The following is a 17261-nucleotide window of genomic DNA, read 5'->3' as shown; positions in this document are numbered from 1 at the left end:
TGTTCTATTCTCCTTTTTTGAATATCAGTTTTCCTTTTCCAGAGTATTTTCTCAGAAGCCATTGTTTCACTTGTTTTGTAGGAAATATTGCTTAGCAAAGTAGGTTACCAAAATGTAATCAATGATCGGCGTGTGGTACTGTATTTGAACGACTGTCTTTGTGGGAAAAGGTTTTGCAAGGAAATGGCTGCATTTGCTGTTCAGGATTGCTTGAAGAAGTTTACCTTGAGGGACTGTGCTTCTGAATTCACTATTGAGTAACTATGAAATTTCGCCAACTCTTTTCTGCTGCATTCTCTGAAAATTCTTTTTCCACCAATTCTTGTTAATCTTCAGTTATTTTTTTTTATTTTTTAAATCTGATAAGATTTATTAGTTAGATTTTTTTTGCACTTTTTTATTCAAAATTGCTACTTACAAATCAACTACCCTCTTTCATCCCTTTTTCAATTTCTCACTTAAATATCAAAATTTATGGTAAAAACCCAAACCTATTTTTTTCATTTGTATCAAATTCTCAATAGTTCGATTGTGGCATGCATAAATACATCAGTTTGGTGGCTAAAAAAAGTCATATGGGTGGTTAATTTATAAAATTCAATGTTTTGGGTGGTCTGTTTGTACTTATCCCTTTTTTGGGGCAATTGCATTCAGACCACCTAAAACTTGCTATTTACAAATCAACCACTCTCTTTCACCCATTTTTCAAATTCTCACTCAAATATCAAAATTCATGGTAAAAGCCCCAACCCATATATTTCATTTTATCAGATTTCTTTAGTGATGTTTTTAGCAAACCTTGGCATCTGTTCATTGTTTCCTCCTTCGGAGTTTGCTGATGGTGCTCAAATGACCTTAGTAAAGTTATTCAGTTTTACTCGGATTTGTTCAAATAAATCATCATGGGATTTTTAATAATTAACTTTGCTCTTGGCTAATTTCATTTTAAGGCTGCTTCATTTATTCGATTCCCGTTAATAAAATAAGCCTGAGGGGAGGTTTTGCAGGGGACTGTCATTCTTGATTTCCATTCTGCGAAGAACTATTTTTGCATGAAGTATTGTCGAAAGGGTTGACATGTTATTTTCTTATCAAATACCGGTGCATTGTGCAAGCCGGTACTGTTATAAGCCTGAAGGAATGTTTTTCAGAAGAATTTCATCCTTGATTTCCATTCTGTGAAGAGTTTGATTTTACTTGGAAGCACTATAGGAAAGAGTTACCATGTTATTTTCTTATCAAATATCAGTGCATATTGCAAGCAGATATTTGGTATGAGCCTCAAGGAAGGTGTTGAGAATTGGACCTTATTTAGGGTCCTATTGGTAAAAAGGGAATATTGAAAAACTTTAGGGGTTTATTTGTAAAATATTGTAATAACCTATTTATGCCCATGTTATGAATGTACAAAGCAAGTTTTCGAACGATTTTTTCTTTATGTTATCAGATCCCTAACCCTAAGAGCCGTCGTTGGTGCTGCTTGATCGTTGGGATCGGTGGGCATCGTTGGTATTGCTCGATCATCGGGATTGTCATGCCGATTTCCTCTTTCTTCCACTTTGTCATCACGAAACAATTGCGATTAAAGCTAACTGGGATTGCAGCTAAGGGATCGTGGCGTGAACTTGCAATACAGACGCTATTGCACGACACGATACAATTGCAAATAGAGTTAACTGGGAAGGGAATGATGGGATCGACAAACACTCGTGTTATAAGTGCTATTGCATGACTCGGGAAGTTAATGAACTAACGATGCCTTCAGTTGTTGGATCTTGGTAGAATAGTTCGTGGCTCGGCGTATGGCAGGGTGAAATCAGAGTAGTGAAGGAGAGAACTTTTGTTCTACGTACTTGAAAGGACGACGAATGCCAGGACATAGTTAGATTGAGGATGTCAGTAGACAGAGATAGTGCGGGAGGTAAACGTTTTGGAGTTTCTTGGGAAGATAAATCTTGAAATTCTGATGGTCTTGGTCGGGGAGCTAGCATCTTAACGGGGACTGTGACTTCAGCACATGCTCCAACACAGGTGAAGCTAGATCTCCCTCCCGTGGATCTAAAACTTGATGGTTCAGCCACATATCTGGGTTTTTCACGGCGGATCGAGGCTGCTCTAGTAGGGAAGAGACTAGAGGGGTAGTTGAAGGGGGTTCAACCAAAGAGTGACAATATTAAGAGGGAAGGGGGTTCAACCAAAGAGTGACAATATTAAGAGGGATGTGTGGTCAACCAAAGAGTGACAATATTAAGAGGGATGAGTGGAGGACCACACATCCCTTTCTTTGTACCTGACAACTCAATTCGATGGTTGCATCGATTGTTTCAATAACAGATGAAATTCACAAGGATTGCGACATTTGGACGAATCTGAGGAAGATCTATGCTGGAGCTGAGAACCACATGAGGTTGATCTAGATTCAGTGAGATAGAGGTAGTGGTTTTGGTTGATAGATTGATTCAGGAGTACTCCATAGAGTTGGAGCGACTGTGGACAAATCTTGTTCACTTCTCAATGATGTCAAGCTTTAGCGATTTGTAGTGCAAAAAAAGGGGAGATCTTTACACAGATGAGGACTATGCAGTTTCTGACCTATTTGAACTCATCCTTTTATTAGGGAAGATTTGTCCTCCTAGCTCAGGCAACTATCCCTTCACTGGATGAGGCCATTTCTGTGTTGATATAGGAGGAGAGTCGCATGAAGACAAGCTCAGAGCTGAGTGGATTTCTGGGTGTGTGGTCAATTTTGGTTTCCTCGAGCTCAGGTATGATAGGTGTTCAGGGGAGCCCCACAAGTGCTTTAACTACGGTGAAGTTTGACATCTGAGCAAGACCTGTTCTAGACCACCTAAGGAGAGAGACATGTGGATGTGGATAGGGCGGAGGTTGTGATTGTGGAAGTGGTGGTCGAAATGGTGGAAAAGGGGGCTACCGAGGAAATCTGATGGTAGGTGTGGTGTTTACCAATGAGGATTATGTGTCTAGAGCTGTTGAAGAAGCATGAAGTAGCAAAAGATGGAGCTGAGGATGCTTCCAACTAGTCTTCATCGAAGGGTAACATTGCCACTTATGCTCACTTTGATAAACGTATTTATGATACACATGCTCTTGCCTTTGTTTCCATCACAAGATTATAAGAATGTATAGTAGATTATTGTGCATTTCGACATGTGACAAGTACTGCTAGAGATATTTCTTCTTATACTCTCTTAACAACACCAGAGAGCATGCAGACTGCTAATGGTACACCATAGCCTATTGCTGGTAACGGTGTAGTGAGGGTACCAATCATATGAATTTGTTCTAATATTTTGCATGCTTTTTCTTTTCTAGTGAAATTTTTTTCCATTAGTGTCATTATTCTACAATTAAAATATGTTGTTTGTTTTGATTTTTTTTATGGTGATCTTCTAAGAGAAAGGGATGAGCTGGACAATTGGGACAGGAACATGACATAATAGATTCTGGTGCTTTGACCGAGAAGGGATGAACTCAACTTTGACATCCATGGTTGAGAGTGTTGGAATAGGAGAATATGGGAGGAGTGCAGATTATGTGTTGCTACTACATCACAGACGCATGAGACACTTTTACTTTAATTTCTTGAACCGGTTGTATCCTTCGTCGTACGAAAAGGATGAGACACTTTTACTTTAATTTCTTGAACCGGTTGTTTCCTTCGTCGTACGAAAAGGAAAATAAACAGAAGCTTGTTTGTGATGCTTGTGAGTTTGGCAAGCTTATTAGGAGCTCTTATATCAGTTCTGAGAATAGTTCTGGTGTTTTTGACTTGATACATTATGATATTTGGGAACATTGTTCTATAAGTTCTATTATTTGTTATCGATATTTTCTCTTTTATCGATTGCTTTTCTCGTGTTAGGTTTTTATGTTTAATGAAAAATAAGGGTGATGTGTTTGTTTGTTTTAAAGACTTCCACAAGACAATCCAAATTTAATATGGTGCAGCAGTGAATGTATTGAAGTCTGATAATGAGACAAGATATACCAAGAAAGCATTTGATAAATACTTGTCAGCCCAAGAGATACATCAAACCACACCTATGCAAACCCACACAAAGTGTAGTCGAGAGGAAGAATAAACACTTTTTAGAGGTAGTCTGAAGCATGATTATCACAATGAATGTCCCAAAGCACTTATGGGGCAAGCAGTTTTGACAACTGCTCAATTGATCAATATGATGCCTTCAAGGATGTTGGATTGGCAATCTCATTATCAGATGTTGAAAGGAGATAATAACGTGATGCTCCCATTTTAGGTGTTTGGATGTGTATATTTTGTGAAAGTATCTGACCATAAGTAGGGAAGCTGGATCGCAGAATTGTGAAATGTGTGTTCGTAGGTTATTCCGCTACTCAGAAGGGTTATGTCTGCTGGAGCCCGATAGAGAAGATTTTTTGTGAGCGTGGATGTGTTATTTAGATAATTTGAATCGTATTACACTCAGGAGGTGACTTCACTTTTCAATGACTCGCCATATACTGCATATATGAGACAAGAGAGGCGAGTAGTAATGGCGAGAGAGTGGTACATGTGGGAACAATGTCTTCTCTTGTGATGTGCAATGAATCGGTTAAGGAACCCGAAAATGAGGAGAGTGAATCTAGAGGTGGTGAGATTCAGGCTGAAGGTGAGTTAAGGGTGTATGCACGAAGAATGAGATAAAATGAGGAAATGATGTGTGTAGTGTCACTTGCGCCAACTAGTCCTTTTCCCCAATCTTCACCGACTCTTGAAACTTCTCGGCCATCCACCTCCGACTCAGAGCTTCCAGGTGATATGATTCCTTTTCCATCTTCTCCTAACCCCTAACTTTAAAGATGATATCGCAACAATGCAGAGACATCCTTCCTATCTTTTTGGGTGGGAATATGACATTACTAACTTTATTTCTTATTCTAACATATCACATTTACATGGAGCAATCATTGCATCTTTGAACACTTTCTCTATACAGAGGCAAGTTGTTAAGGAGGATCATAAGTGGAAAGTGACTATGGATGAAGAAGCTAAGGTTGTCGATAAAAACTGAACTTGGGAGATAGTGCCACTACCAGTGGGAAAAAAAGTCAGTTGGGTGCATGTGGATCTTCACAGTGAAGCAAACTTCAAAAGGAAAGGTGAAGCGGTACAAAACACGACTAGTGGTGAAAGGATACAGTTAGACATATGGTATTAACTTTGATGAAAATTTTGCACCAGTAGTGAAGATGAGCATTGTGAGGACACTAGTTTCACTTGTAGTGAATGGTGGGTGGAGGTTACCTTAACTTGATTTGAAAAATGAATTTCGTCATGTGAGTTATTGGAGAAAGTATATATGGAGAAACCTCCGGAATTCAATACGATCCAAACTATAGGCAAAGTGTGTAGGCTTAGGATGTCACTGTATGACTTGAAGCAGTCCCCTTGAGCCTGCTTTGAGAAATTTAGAAAGGCTATGATGAACATGTGATACCAGAAGATCAATGCAGACCATACGGTGTTCTTTCGATAACATGAAGGTAAGACCACTATACTTGCTGTATATGTTGATGATATCGTTGTTATCGGTGATGATTGTACTAAATTTTCCCAACTAAATCTAAGATTGGGCAATAAATTTGAGGTGAAGGATCTTGGATAACTCATATACTTTCTTGGGAATGATGTGGTTTGTGGACTAGAAGTAATGGTCTTGTCCCAATAATGGTATGTACCAGATCTCCTCAAAGAAATATGCATGCTGGGGTGCAAACTTACAGTCTCTCCAATTGACCAGAAGACCAAACATGCATGCTGGAATGCAAAGGTAGGAGAACTGGTTAATCATGAGAGGTGTTAGAGATTTGTGGCCCGTTTGATCTATCTGTGTCACACTCGACCCACCATTTTTTTTGTTGTAAGCGTGGTGAGCTGCTACATGTATGGTCCAAGAAAGGGCTATATGAATGCAGTGTATCAGATTCTGAGGTACCCGAAGAATGCACTAGGGATGGGTTTGGTCTTCAGAAAGAATGGGCATGTATGCATTGAGGGCTTTTGTGACTTTGATTAAGAGTTGTGCAGATGAGGGAAGACCCACCTCAGGATACTGCATGTTTGTACGGGGCAACTTGGTCTCTTGGAAGAGCAAGAAACTGTCTGGAGTAACGAGGTCAACAACAGAGGCAGAGTACAGGGCTATGACCTTAGGAGTTGCCTAGATGATGTGCCTGAGAGCCTTATTGATCGAGCTCAATGTGGACCAATGAACTCAAATGAATTTTTGGTGCGACAAGTTAGTAATCAACACTGCTAACAACCTGGTTTAACACAATAGAATCAAACATGTGGAGATTGATAGATTCTTCATGAAGGAAAAGATGAATTATGTGCTACTGGAGCTAAGTCACGTAGCCACCGGAGAGTATGTGGTTGACTTCCCTGCTAAAGGAATCACGTAGCCACCGGAGAGTATGTGGTTGACTTCCCAAGGAATTAGCTTATTAGATTTGTCTAGGTTATGTGACAAGATGGGCTTAGTGGATATCCTTTGCCCATCTTGCGGGGTAGTGTTGAGAATTGGACCTTATTTAGTTTCCTATTCGTGAAAAGGGAATATTGAAGAAGTCTAGGGGTTTTTTTTTGCAAAACTTTGTAATCCCCTATTTAATCTTATATTATAAACCTACAAAGTAGGTTTTCAAACAATTCTTTCTTTAGAAGGCTTTTCAGAGGATTTGCATTCTTGATTTCCATTCTGTGAAGAACTTGTTTTAACGTGAAGTACTATAGGAAAGATTTAACATGTTATTTTCTTATCAACTAGCGGGGCATATTTGTGCAAGCGGGTAACTGTTTTCTGTTATTATATACAGTCGTATCATACTCGTAATGTCCAATATGAAAAATACTTTAAAAATATGATTTTCTTAGAAAGTTGAAAGTTTGTAACCGAATTGAAGTGCCATCGTTTTGGCTGTTTAATTTCAACTAAAGTTCATTTATTTTATCATTGGATAGACATCGAAGGAAAATGTTGGAATCACTTCCTCAGCTCCCCAATTTGTTGAAGAATTAGGCTAGTTGTTCCGTAAGTGTATAGGATATCCATGTTTTCCTAAAAATGTTTCTCTCTACACAGAATAATTTACTGTAAATGTGAAACGCGCATTTTGACAAATTGCTCCTATTTTACTTAATACATAAACATTGCTAATTTTCATGTATTTTTCTTGGGCGTATTTCCCCATATTGAGATATTACAAATCATTCGATTCACACCTAAAAATTGTTAATTCCCTTTTATGTGAATTTGAATCTCTTTCATCCCTTTGTTTTATATTTTACAATTTTACATCTTGATATTTCGAAGGCCTGCTGTCTATTTCATGAATCTAGTTTTTGTTCTTCATAAACTAACACTAAAATATTGCAAGGTACAAGAAACAAATAGTTCCTTGTGATGGTTTGGATGCAGTTTCCGGCCTTGTTGGTCATATTCACCTTGATAAGGTATGCTCATGTAAACATTAGTCTTTAATATTGCATCTATACAATCTTTCGAAGTGCATCTTTTAAGGTAAGCTGTATTTTTGAATGAAAAGTTTTGTTCTCTTTCATTTGACAGGGGCGGTTGAAAGCATGGAATACGAGAATAGAGGAAATTCTTCCGAAGTGTCAAGAGATTATATCTGGCAGTCAGAAGAAGAAAGGACCTCTTTCCTTTTTGTTTAAAGGAATTGTTTTGTCAACCAGGTCATAATTTTATTGAACTTCTTTTTTAAAGTATTCATTTCTAAGGATTGCTGGTAATAATATTTGAACCTTGCACAACTTGTGTGCCCTTTTGATTTTATTGATTGTAAAATGATATGGACTTCCGTAGAAATTAGGACAAAACAAATTGCTGTAATTCATCAACCAAAAACAACACAACAGAATGCCATACATAATAGATAAACACCTAAAATTTAAGAGGCAGGTAATCTCTCCTAACACCTATAATTTGAGAGGTAAGTATAATAAGCCTTACTTATACACCACTATAATAACTAATAAAAGACTAAATTGCCCTTGGGATCCAGTCTAACTTTACTTCCTTCTAAAAAAATACTTTGCCCTCAAGGTGGAAAAAAAAAAAGAAACTGTTGTTGGATCAAGTCGTATGACTCTCACTCATAAATTTACTTGAGTTTGGTTCTCACATTTGTACTTGACTAAGATAAGCGATGTGTGGTTGACACGACATGAGGATTGCACCCAACCTATAGCTTGAAGCATCCGTCTCTACAATGAAATGTTTGCTGAAATTAGGCAATGCCATCACTAGTACACTTTTCATGACCTTTTATTTCTCAAAATTTTGGATCGCCTCTTTTCCTCATTAAAAGTTATCCTTTTTCAATTTGTTCATCAACGACTATACAATCGAATTACAATATTTCATGAACTTCCAGTAGTATTTTGTAAGTTTCAAAAATATTTTCAACCCCTTGAAGACCTTAGCTAGTGATCACTACAACATAGCTCCCACCTTCGATGGATTCACAACACCAAGGCCTTGTACTTACTAGGGTAATACTGGTGCTTACCGCCGTGTTACTGTAGCAGTTACAGTACCCCATACTCTGTTTCTTATTTGATCCCTTACCTTTTCTATTTCTTTTCTAGTCTAACTACTAGTACTTATTAATATATTGTTTGTTGTCTTAAGGTTTCTAGTACTTATTATAAATATATTGTTTGTTGTCTTAAGGTTTGCTTTTGTTGAGTTTTATTATAGATTTCTATTAGGACAGGATGCCAGTTTCCCTTTGAAGGATGTATCCGAGAGATTGGGCGGTGCTCTGGTTGTATCTCTCTCCTTAGGTGGTAATTATCTTTCTTTTATCCCCTTCTGCATAATCCTACATTGCTCACTTCCCCCGTACCTTGCTGCAGCCGCCCACAACAGCATTCCATTGCTCTTTTTTGTTGTTCCAACCGCCACCATGGCTTTTTTTTCCCTCGACCTAGCAGGCGTCACTGTCGCAGCACTCCACCTTCGCTGTCGTAGCACGCAACACCTTATTTTTGTTGTTTTCTCGCTGTCCAGCAGCCCCAAACACCAACTTGTTGCTGTTTGGACTGCCGCTCTGTGTTGTTCTGCTATTCCAACTGCCTATAATAGCTGCCACCCTTCATCCACAATCTGGAATCCCCTTCCCTACCTTGTCGCCACCTATCTAAGCCTCCTAACTGTCACCATCACCCGGGATCCGCCCTAACGCGAGTTATGTTTTGTATGTGTTGTATTTCTCCTTTCAAGTGTGTTTATTATAACCGTCTATTTACTTATGGTAATAATATTTGCTTTTCTCTATTATTATTTAGGGTAACTCCGGTATTATTTGGTCTTAGAGCTAGGCTAACCCTAGTTCTATCTTAAAGTTTCCTAGCGTTCACCATAACATGAGAATTTTCTTTCCTACCACCAAATGCCCTTTCCACTACCAAACATCCCTAAACCTAGTTCTCTCTTGCTGATTTTCAGAATTACAACCTTAAACAATTATTTTATCCTCTTTCACCTCCCAACCCTAAATTCTAACAATGCCACCGAGGAGATAATTACTCGAGCCTGGTCGAGACGATATATAACGAGAGATCCGCCAACTTCAACAGAGGCTTGTTGAAATTGAGTATGAAATCGAATGAGAGATTGCCCTCGACTGGGATTGGGACAGCCAAAGGGGAGTCAGAGATGAGGTTTTGAATCCCTTCCATTTAGAGGGCTTTAGTGTGCAAAAGTGCGACCACAATGCTTTGGAATCCAGTATCAGAGTAGACTGAGAGAACAACCATCGTGTGGAGAGCTGGAGAATCTGAAGATGTAGGGGATTCAACACTAGTTCCTACCAGCTTAATATAGGCAAAAGATTCAAGTTCTAGTTTCAGAAGTGGAGAGACCACTTTATCGGGCAGCCACCACATCTTACAGACAATGGTAAACCTCATGGTCTTGCAACCAGATCACACCCAAGTGAATATCTAAGTTGACCCTGTGCAAGAAAAAACCTGAGTCAGAGTAGAGAACAGTTGAAATTAATGTCCATCCCTAAATCTATTATAGCCAGGAAGTGTTGCAAGCGCCACAAATTTGACCATGTTTAATCAGACTGCACTACCAGGTGGTGATCTGTTTCACTGAGCATAACATTTTTGAAAAATTGGGTAGTGATATAGCAGACACTGAATATGGTGAGGACACAAAACAAGAGTATCAACTTCCAGTTGAAGAGATAAACAATGATCCAGAAAATGTAGACTTCAGAGAGGATTCTCAATTTTCAGCCGAGTAAGAGACACCATGTCTTACAGTTAGCACTCAACTTCGGTGTCTTACAACCAGATTACACCCAAGAGAATATCGAAGTTGACCCTTTCTGAGGAAAAGCTTAGTCAAACTTGAGGACAGGTGGAACCAATCAACATCCCTAAATCTGTCTCAGTCAGAAAGTGTTGCAAGTGCCACAAAATTGGGCATGTTGAATCATATTGCAAAACTAGAGGGGTGATCTGCTTCATAGAGCAGGGCGTTCTTTAAAAATTGGGTAATGATACAATAGAAACTGAAGAAGGTGAGGATACAAAGCAGGAGTATTGACTTCCAGTTGAAGAGATAAACAGTGATCCAACAGACTTCAAAAAGGATTCTCAATTCTCAACTAAGTAAGAGACGCCATCGATTCCAGTTGACTCCAAGATAGAGATTCTAGCTAAAGTAACAGTAGCTATTCTAGAAGATAGTAACTCTGATGTAATGATCGTTCTGATAGAATACGAGATTATAGTGCCTCGAGTTTGTATTTTACATGCATTCATGGTATCCATCATCAGATGTCCAAACAGGAGGAATAAACCATATCTTGAAAATTTGTCTTAGGAGCTTGATGGGTAAGAAAATTCTTCAATGGGACCTAGGTCTTATCAGCGAAGAAGAAGAGGGGCTCTTGAGTTGTTGCTAATTAAAGTGGTGCTGCCTGCCATTGTATTTTACATGCATTCATGGTATCCATCATCAGATGTCCAAACAGGAGGAATAAATCATATCTTGAAAATTTGTCTTAGGAGCTTGATGGGTAAGAAAATTCTTCAATGGGACCTAAGTCTTATCAGCGAAGAAGAAGAGGGGCTCCTGAGTTGTTGCTAATTAAAGTGGTGCTGCCTGCCATAGATTTCACCCCAGAGTTGACTTCTCCTAACATATTGATTTTTCTGCTACATTACGCCGAGCATGTGAAGTGGAAAGAACATATTACGAATTGGATGACTTTATACCTGTTATGTGAGAATACTCGTCTGTCTATAATGCCAGCTCAGGTTTTGCCATAAAAAGACGTATATCTGTTCTACCAGAATGTGTTGTGGAATGAAAACACCTACATGAGCGACCTCTTAGAGGGTTGTAATATCTCAGTTACATTCAACGTGGCAAACTTGACTTCGTGCTACAAAGAACTAAATGCTTCGACGAATGAAGTCGAAACTCCCTACCCCGAAAGATTGACGCGGGAGCGTATTGTCGCACTATTGCAGCTACATACTACGAACCATTTTTCTTATTTGATCCCTTCATTTTCTATTCTATTTCTATTCTAATTTCTTTATATTCTAACTACTAATACTTATTATAAATTTGTTGTTTCCTATTTTACGGTTAGCTTTTGGTGTGTTTTATTTTATATTTTTATCAAGATAGCCACCGACACCCGTTTTCCATTCGAGGGTTCAATCCGAGGGAATGCACTACTAATACTTATTATAAATTTGTTGTTTCCTATCTTACGGTTAGCTTTTGGTGTGTTTTATTTCATATTTTTATCAAGATAGCCACCGACACCCGTTTCCCATTCGAGGGTTCAATCCGAGGGAATGGGCAGTTCTCTGACTGTATCTCTCTTCTAAGGTGGTGATTATCTGACTCTCATCCTCTTCCACATCTTCCCACATTGCTCCCAACCACTGTACCTTGTTGCAACTACCCATAACAGCCTTCGATTATTGTTTTCTGCAGTTCCAACCGCCACCATCGCCTTCTCCTCTCTCGTCCTCGCCGCTATCGCTGTCTCAAGCATCCACCTTCATTGTCGCAGCACTCAATGCCTTCCTTCCGCTATTTTCTCGCTGTCCAATAGTCCCAAACAACAACCTACTATTGTTTGGATTGCCCCCTCATACTGTCCTGCCATTCGAGCTGCCCGTATTCACTGCCACCCTTCTCTACCTTACCGCGACCTTTCTGAGCCCCCTAGTCTTCATCACCATCACTCGGGATCTACTTTAATGCGAATTGTATGTCGCTTGTGTTGTATTTCCCCTTTCAAGTGTGTTGATTGTAACCGTCTATTTGCATTCGATAATAATATTTACTTCTCCCTATTATGGTTCAGTTTAACTCTGGTATCATAGGGTCATTTTCAGGAGTTTCCAATACATCTCAGTTTCCCTTTAAGGATCGTGTAGTCAATGTCATGCCCAATATCATGTCAATGCTCTCTAAATCCTAGGGAAGAAATTCTTCAATAACCTGAATACCTTACAATGTTAAAATCACTCATTTACAAACTCTCCTATCATAACTCCAAAACAATGTATTTACCTTCTCAACCCTAGAGTATTCCTTTCCAAATGCAAAGCCGCCATCATCAATCTTTCTTTCTCTATCAACCCATTAGCAACCAGGTATCCAATCACAAACATTCCTCTACTTTAAAGATTGACATCTTCAACTTCCTTATACGCGAGTCTCCTCCCCAATTTTGTTTACCAAAATTCATTGCCCATGAAATAGTTGGTTGGGTTTTTTTCTTTGACCCATATTGATTTTTCTTCTCATGCAAGTCTGTTCGACCCATAAGTAGCTCATTTGTCCCCATAGGATCCTAAATCGCCTTGTTTTCGGAAGGTTGCCACAACAAAAGATATTGCGTGGTTGGATGCAGTCCTGGCTGGGGTCCCACTAACTGCAGTTCGTTGAAATTCTTCTAATTTTTGTTGCTTGAGTCTGCTCTTAATTCCTTGGCTTGATCAGGCGGTTTCAAATGCGCTTAAGGCACTAGTGTTGCTCACATTTACTTCAGACACCGTCGCTCAATTCTACTGTTGGCAGTGGCAGATTTGTGTAAAAATCGACAATCTTCTTCATTATTTCTTCCAAGTTCGAGAATCTCCTTGCCATGTACAAGAATTGCCCCTCCAGGGATTTGAACTGCCTCTCCATTGACGAGTCCAGTCCATATCTAATTTTGCTCACCCCTTTCTCTAGTTTCTTTCCCAAAATATCAAATTTCTTGGCTTCAATTACTCCCAGAACCGTTTTAGATCACAAAAGTTGAAACTGTGATCCCATCGTTGGCTTCCCAGCTAGTTGAAATTTCGATGTTAGGTCGAGGGCGTGCATCTGCTCCCCGCGATCTCCTCGTTGGCTTCCCAAACAAGATAAACGACGACTGTATCATGCGTCTGGAAGCTGCGATCCTTGCGGCACCGTCGTTTGTTTTCTTGAAATATTGCATTTTGCTTTAAAGTGTCAAAAATGTTACAAAACTATGCATGTGTCATTTATCACATGCAAAAATTCAAGTCTTTGCCGATCTCTCCTAGACCCTAATTGATGCCGGAGTTATCCGAAACTATAATAGAACAACAAATATTTTTACTTAACGCAAATAAACGGTTACAACCAATACACTTGAAAGGAGAAATATAATGATACAACACAGGCAAACATAACTAAAGTGTATTCCAAGGGAGGTGGGGTTTGCTAAGTGGATCAAAATGACTGGCTGGGGTGGCGACAAAAGGGAAATACTAGTGGTAGCAATGGGGAGGTGTAAAGATGCAGGGACAACAAGTATGGTGGCTGTCCTTGGTGATGGCAGCGAGGAGTTGGGGTAGATAGCGGAGGGACAGAAGGAAGGTGGTGTTTCCTGGTTGTTTTGGGCGGCAACGACATTGGGGGGTGGGGACGATAGGAACTAGTGGCGATTTGGGTGGCAACAACGCCGAAAGAAATTGGAAGGCGGCTGGGGGCTGCAGAAAATAGCAATCAGAATGCTGTTACTTGTGGTTGTGGCGAGATTTGACAATCCGAAGAGATGTGGAAGGATGCGGAAAGGTTAGGGGAAAGATAGTCACCATATCGGGAGAGAAGTACTGCCGGAGCGCCACCCAATCCCTCAGATATTGTGCTCGAAAGGGAAAACTGTTGTTGGGGGCTGTTCGGACAAAAATCTGAAATCTGGAAGGCAAAAACTGGCTCTAACCAAAATAATTAGCACCTTTATATAATGAGGAGTAGTAGTTAGAATAGGTAGTGAATAGAAATTGAAAGGTGATGGAAAAGGAAGGAGATCGACAAGGAAAGTGCTAGAAGATGTAGGGCTTGACAATGCAAAAAATCAAATAGGATATAGGGACTGCGGTAGTAGAGCAACTGCAGTACAACGTCCTGGTAAGCTCTCGCGTCGCTAACCCTAAGAATCAAAACGATAATCACATAGCATGGCTTAAATCTAAGCATAATAAGCACTTTTTATACCCACAATATAACTAATAAGAGATTAAATTGCTTTTAGGTGCCGATCTAACATAGATTGTGTCTCTAATCTTTTTTTTTTGGCAGTTAGCCCAGCCCATATTATTGTTTATACAACTTTTGCATTCTTTTTCCCTTTCTCAGACACATGTTGCCTGCTCTTTAGTAATCATTCACATAGACATGCACTTATTATTAAAGTGCGTACAATCACATGTACAGGAATATGCACCTCTTTCCTAAAATCTATTATGAGATTGTCAACTAAATATCAAGACTTGAAAAGAACAATTGAACCCAAAAGAGTTCAGTTTTTACTGGTTTTGAAAATTTGGGTTGTTTGAGGTAGAGTCTCCGTGAATTCAGTTCGCAATAAATGAATCCTGAAAAAATGGAAACTGGTGGCTTTAGTTAGTTATGTGAATTGAAACTTCTTTTGAAACACATCCCCATAGGTAATAATCCCCCTTTTAGGTTTTTAATTAAGGAAAACATATGATCTTAGATTTTGAAGAACTTTCTTTATGACAGCTTTCTCGCATGTTAAGGTTTTGCCTTCCTGCTGTGCAGACATGGGTGCTGTGATGGATAGTAAATGCTGCTAAGACCTCATGGTTCCATTGTCTAGTGTGTATCAAGTAGATGCCAATTTCAATTCTTATGGAGCCGTGATTGTGACAATATATCTCAAAGTTAGGGAGCAATGCGTTGCATCTACGGTCATTAGTTCAAAGGTTTTTTGACCATTGGCACCAATCCATTAGGCTATTCAAGACTTGTGGCGTTTTAGTGATTGAGTTCTAGCCATGATTGTTGGGCACCTTGTTAGCAACCATAGGTTGCATCATCTAAGAGACCTCCTAAGAGCTAGGGTTGGAGTGAAATGACTGAAGTGACTATTTATCATCACCTGTAAGAGTGGAAGATATTTCTCTGAGGCTGGGATCATTTTGTTTTGTACGCTAGTGCTTGGGAGTGTAGATGCTCATAATACTTTTTAAGTAGCAGTTGATTTAGATTTTATACTACTCCTTGGTGTGGAAATCAAAACAATTCATATTACCCATTGGGCAGAAGTTGAAGTGGTTTGTCACCTCTTAGGCTGGAATATGATCGCCATAATTGATTTTTTGTTATTCTAGTCGTAAGAGTTTAGCATCCTCGTGGATGAAGTCTAGATCATCTTAATGTTGATGTAAATGTGTCGTTTATTTTTTCTGTGTTCTTTGAAGCTCTTTGGTTATGGGTATATTTATTTATGCTAGACCTATTTTATTTTTTAACACAATGTAATGTCTTAGCAACCTCTAAGTGGGTATCTTTGCTGTGCTAAAATTTTTAACGCTTGCCTATTTGGCTGTCGGCGATAGCTTTATTGAAGCTTTTTGATTTGGAAATGAATTGAAATGCTTTGGAGGTAGCCTAAAAGTTAAATCAGAAGGTCAGTTGACTTAACTTTTTTGAGGTTCAAGTGTCCTAATCTTGACCCCTAGGATTTCCCTTATTTTGTCATGTTTTTTAATATTTTCTTAAAGATTTTTAAATCATTGGTGAATTACATTGTTATTTTAGCATTAAAATTTTTTAAATCGCCATAACAGCTAATTAAAATTTAGATCTCTTTTAAGATGCCATATCAAGTTTTTTTAGAAAATTTTTTTTTTCAGTATTTCAGTAAATTTAAAGTACCGCATTAAAATTTTTTAAATCGCCATAACAGCTAATTGAAATTTAGATCTCTTTTAAGATGCCATATCAAATTTTTTTAGAAAATTTTTTTTTCAGTATTTCAGTAAATTTAAAGTACTTTTGGCAATTGAAATGCGTTTTATTGAATTTAAATATTTTGATGTAGATTTTTAATCTTGTAATGTTTGAATGACATTTTGTATTTACAAAATTGTCTAGTTTGGTAATATTTTTGTTAATTTTTTTGAATTTTGTAACATTTTGTGTGGACGAGTCATTATTTGGAGAAATCATTAGTTGCAAATTACAAACATAGCTCCATGTGTGGATTATTGGAGTACATAACTGTGCACTCATGATTATATATATATTTATATTTATATATTATGATTTGACACGTAGTTTATTGACCTGCCTCTAGATTACTATGGTGTTGTTAACCTGTTCGGGGTCCCCTTCCTTCCCCGCATCAATCTACTAGGGTTGGCAGAGCTTCGACCACATCCATCGAAACTTCTGACTCATTATATCGCGTCATGTCAAATACATTGAAGATGTCAGAGTTGTTGTAACCTCACTGGATTTGAGTGCCTCCGACCTTCGACTCTTGTCTAAGTGGTATGGCTAGAGTTAAGTTTGAGAGGTAAAAGAGGGAAAATGAGCCTTGTTTAAGGTGTTGAAAAAAATATTTGGTGTTGATTTTGAAAATTAGTAAGGGATAATTAGAGTTAGGTCAAGATTTGGCTATGATTTGGTGGGTTTAGATTTTGGAGGTGAAAGATGGTGTATGAGGCTGATTTATGGCACAAAAAAAATATTTAGGGTTGTTGTTTTTGAAAATAAGCATGGGGGAATTAGGGTTAGGTTAAAATTTGGCTATGGTTTGGTGGATTTAGGTTCGAGAGGATTTTGGTAACCCTAAGATGGAACTATGGTTTGACAAGCTTTGTTACTAAATAATACCAGAGAGTTGGTGGTTAGAAAAGATTCCACGAAAAAAAAAACTAA

At 38.6% G+C, this 17261-nt stretch overlaps 1 protein-coding gene across 1 annotated transcript in view; it reads left to right on the top strand.

Annotated features, from left to right (window-relative positions):
• Positions 1-17261, top strand: part of LOC110021846 (DNA-directed RNA polymerase V subunit 1) — a 128252-nt gene that overhangs the window by 54440 nt on the left and 56551 nt on the right. Inside the window, exons 10-12 of the mRNA XM_020720521.1 lie at positions 82-257; positions 7423-7498; positions 7614-7741. Coding sequence (XP_020576180.1) covers positions 82-257; positions 7423-7498; positions 7614-7741 — 380 coding nt within the window. The remainder of the gene's footprint in view (positions 1-81; positions 258-7422; positions 7499-7613; positions 7742-17261) is intronic.

The sequence above is a fragment of the Phalaenopsis equestris genome, unplaced genomic scaffold (assembly GCF_001263595.1).
Source record: "Phalaenopsis equestris unplaced genomic scaffold, ASM126359v1 Scaffold000150, whole genome shotgun sequence".
NCBI lineage: Eukaryota > Viridiplantae > Streptophyta > Magnoliopsida > Asparagales > Orchidaceae > Phalaenopsis > Phalaenopsis equestris.
The sequence above is the reverse complement of the archived record's forward strand: the minus strand, read 5'-3'. Positions and strand labels throughout refer to the sequence as shown.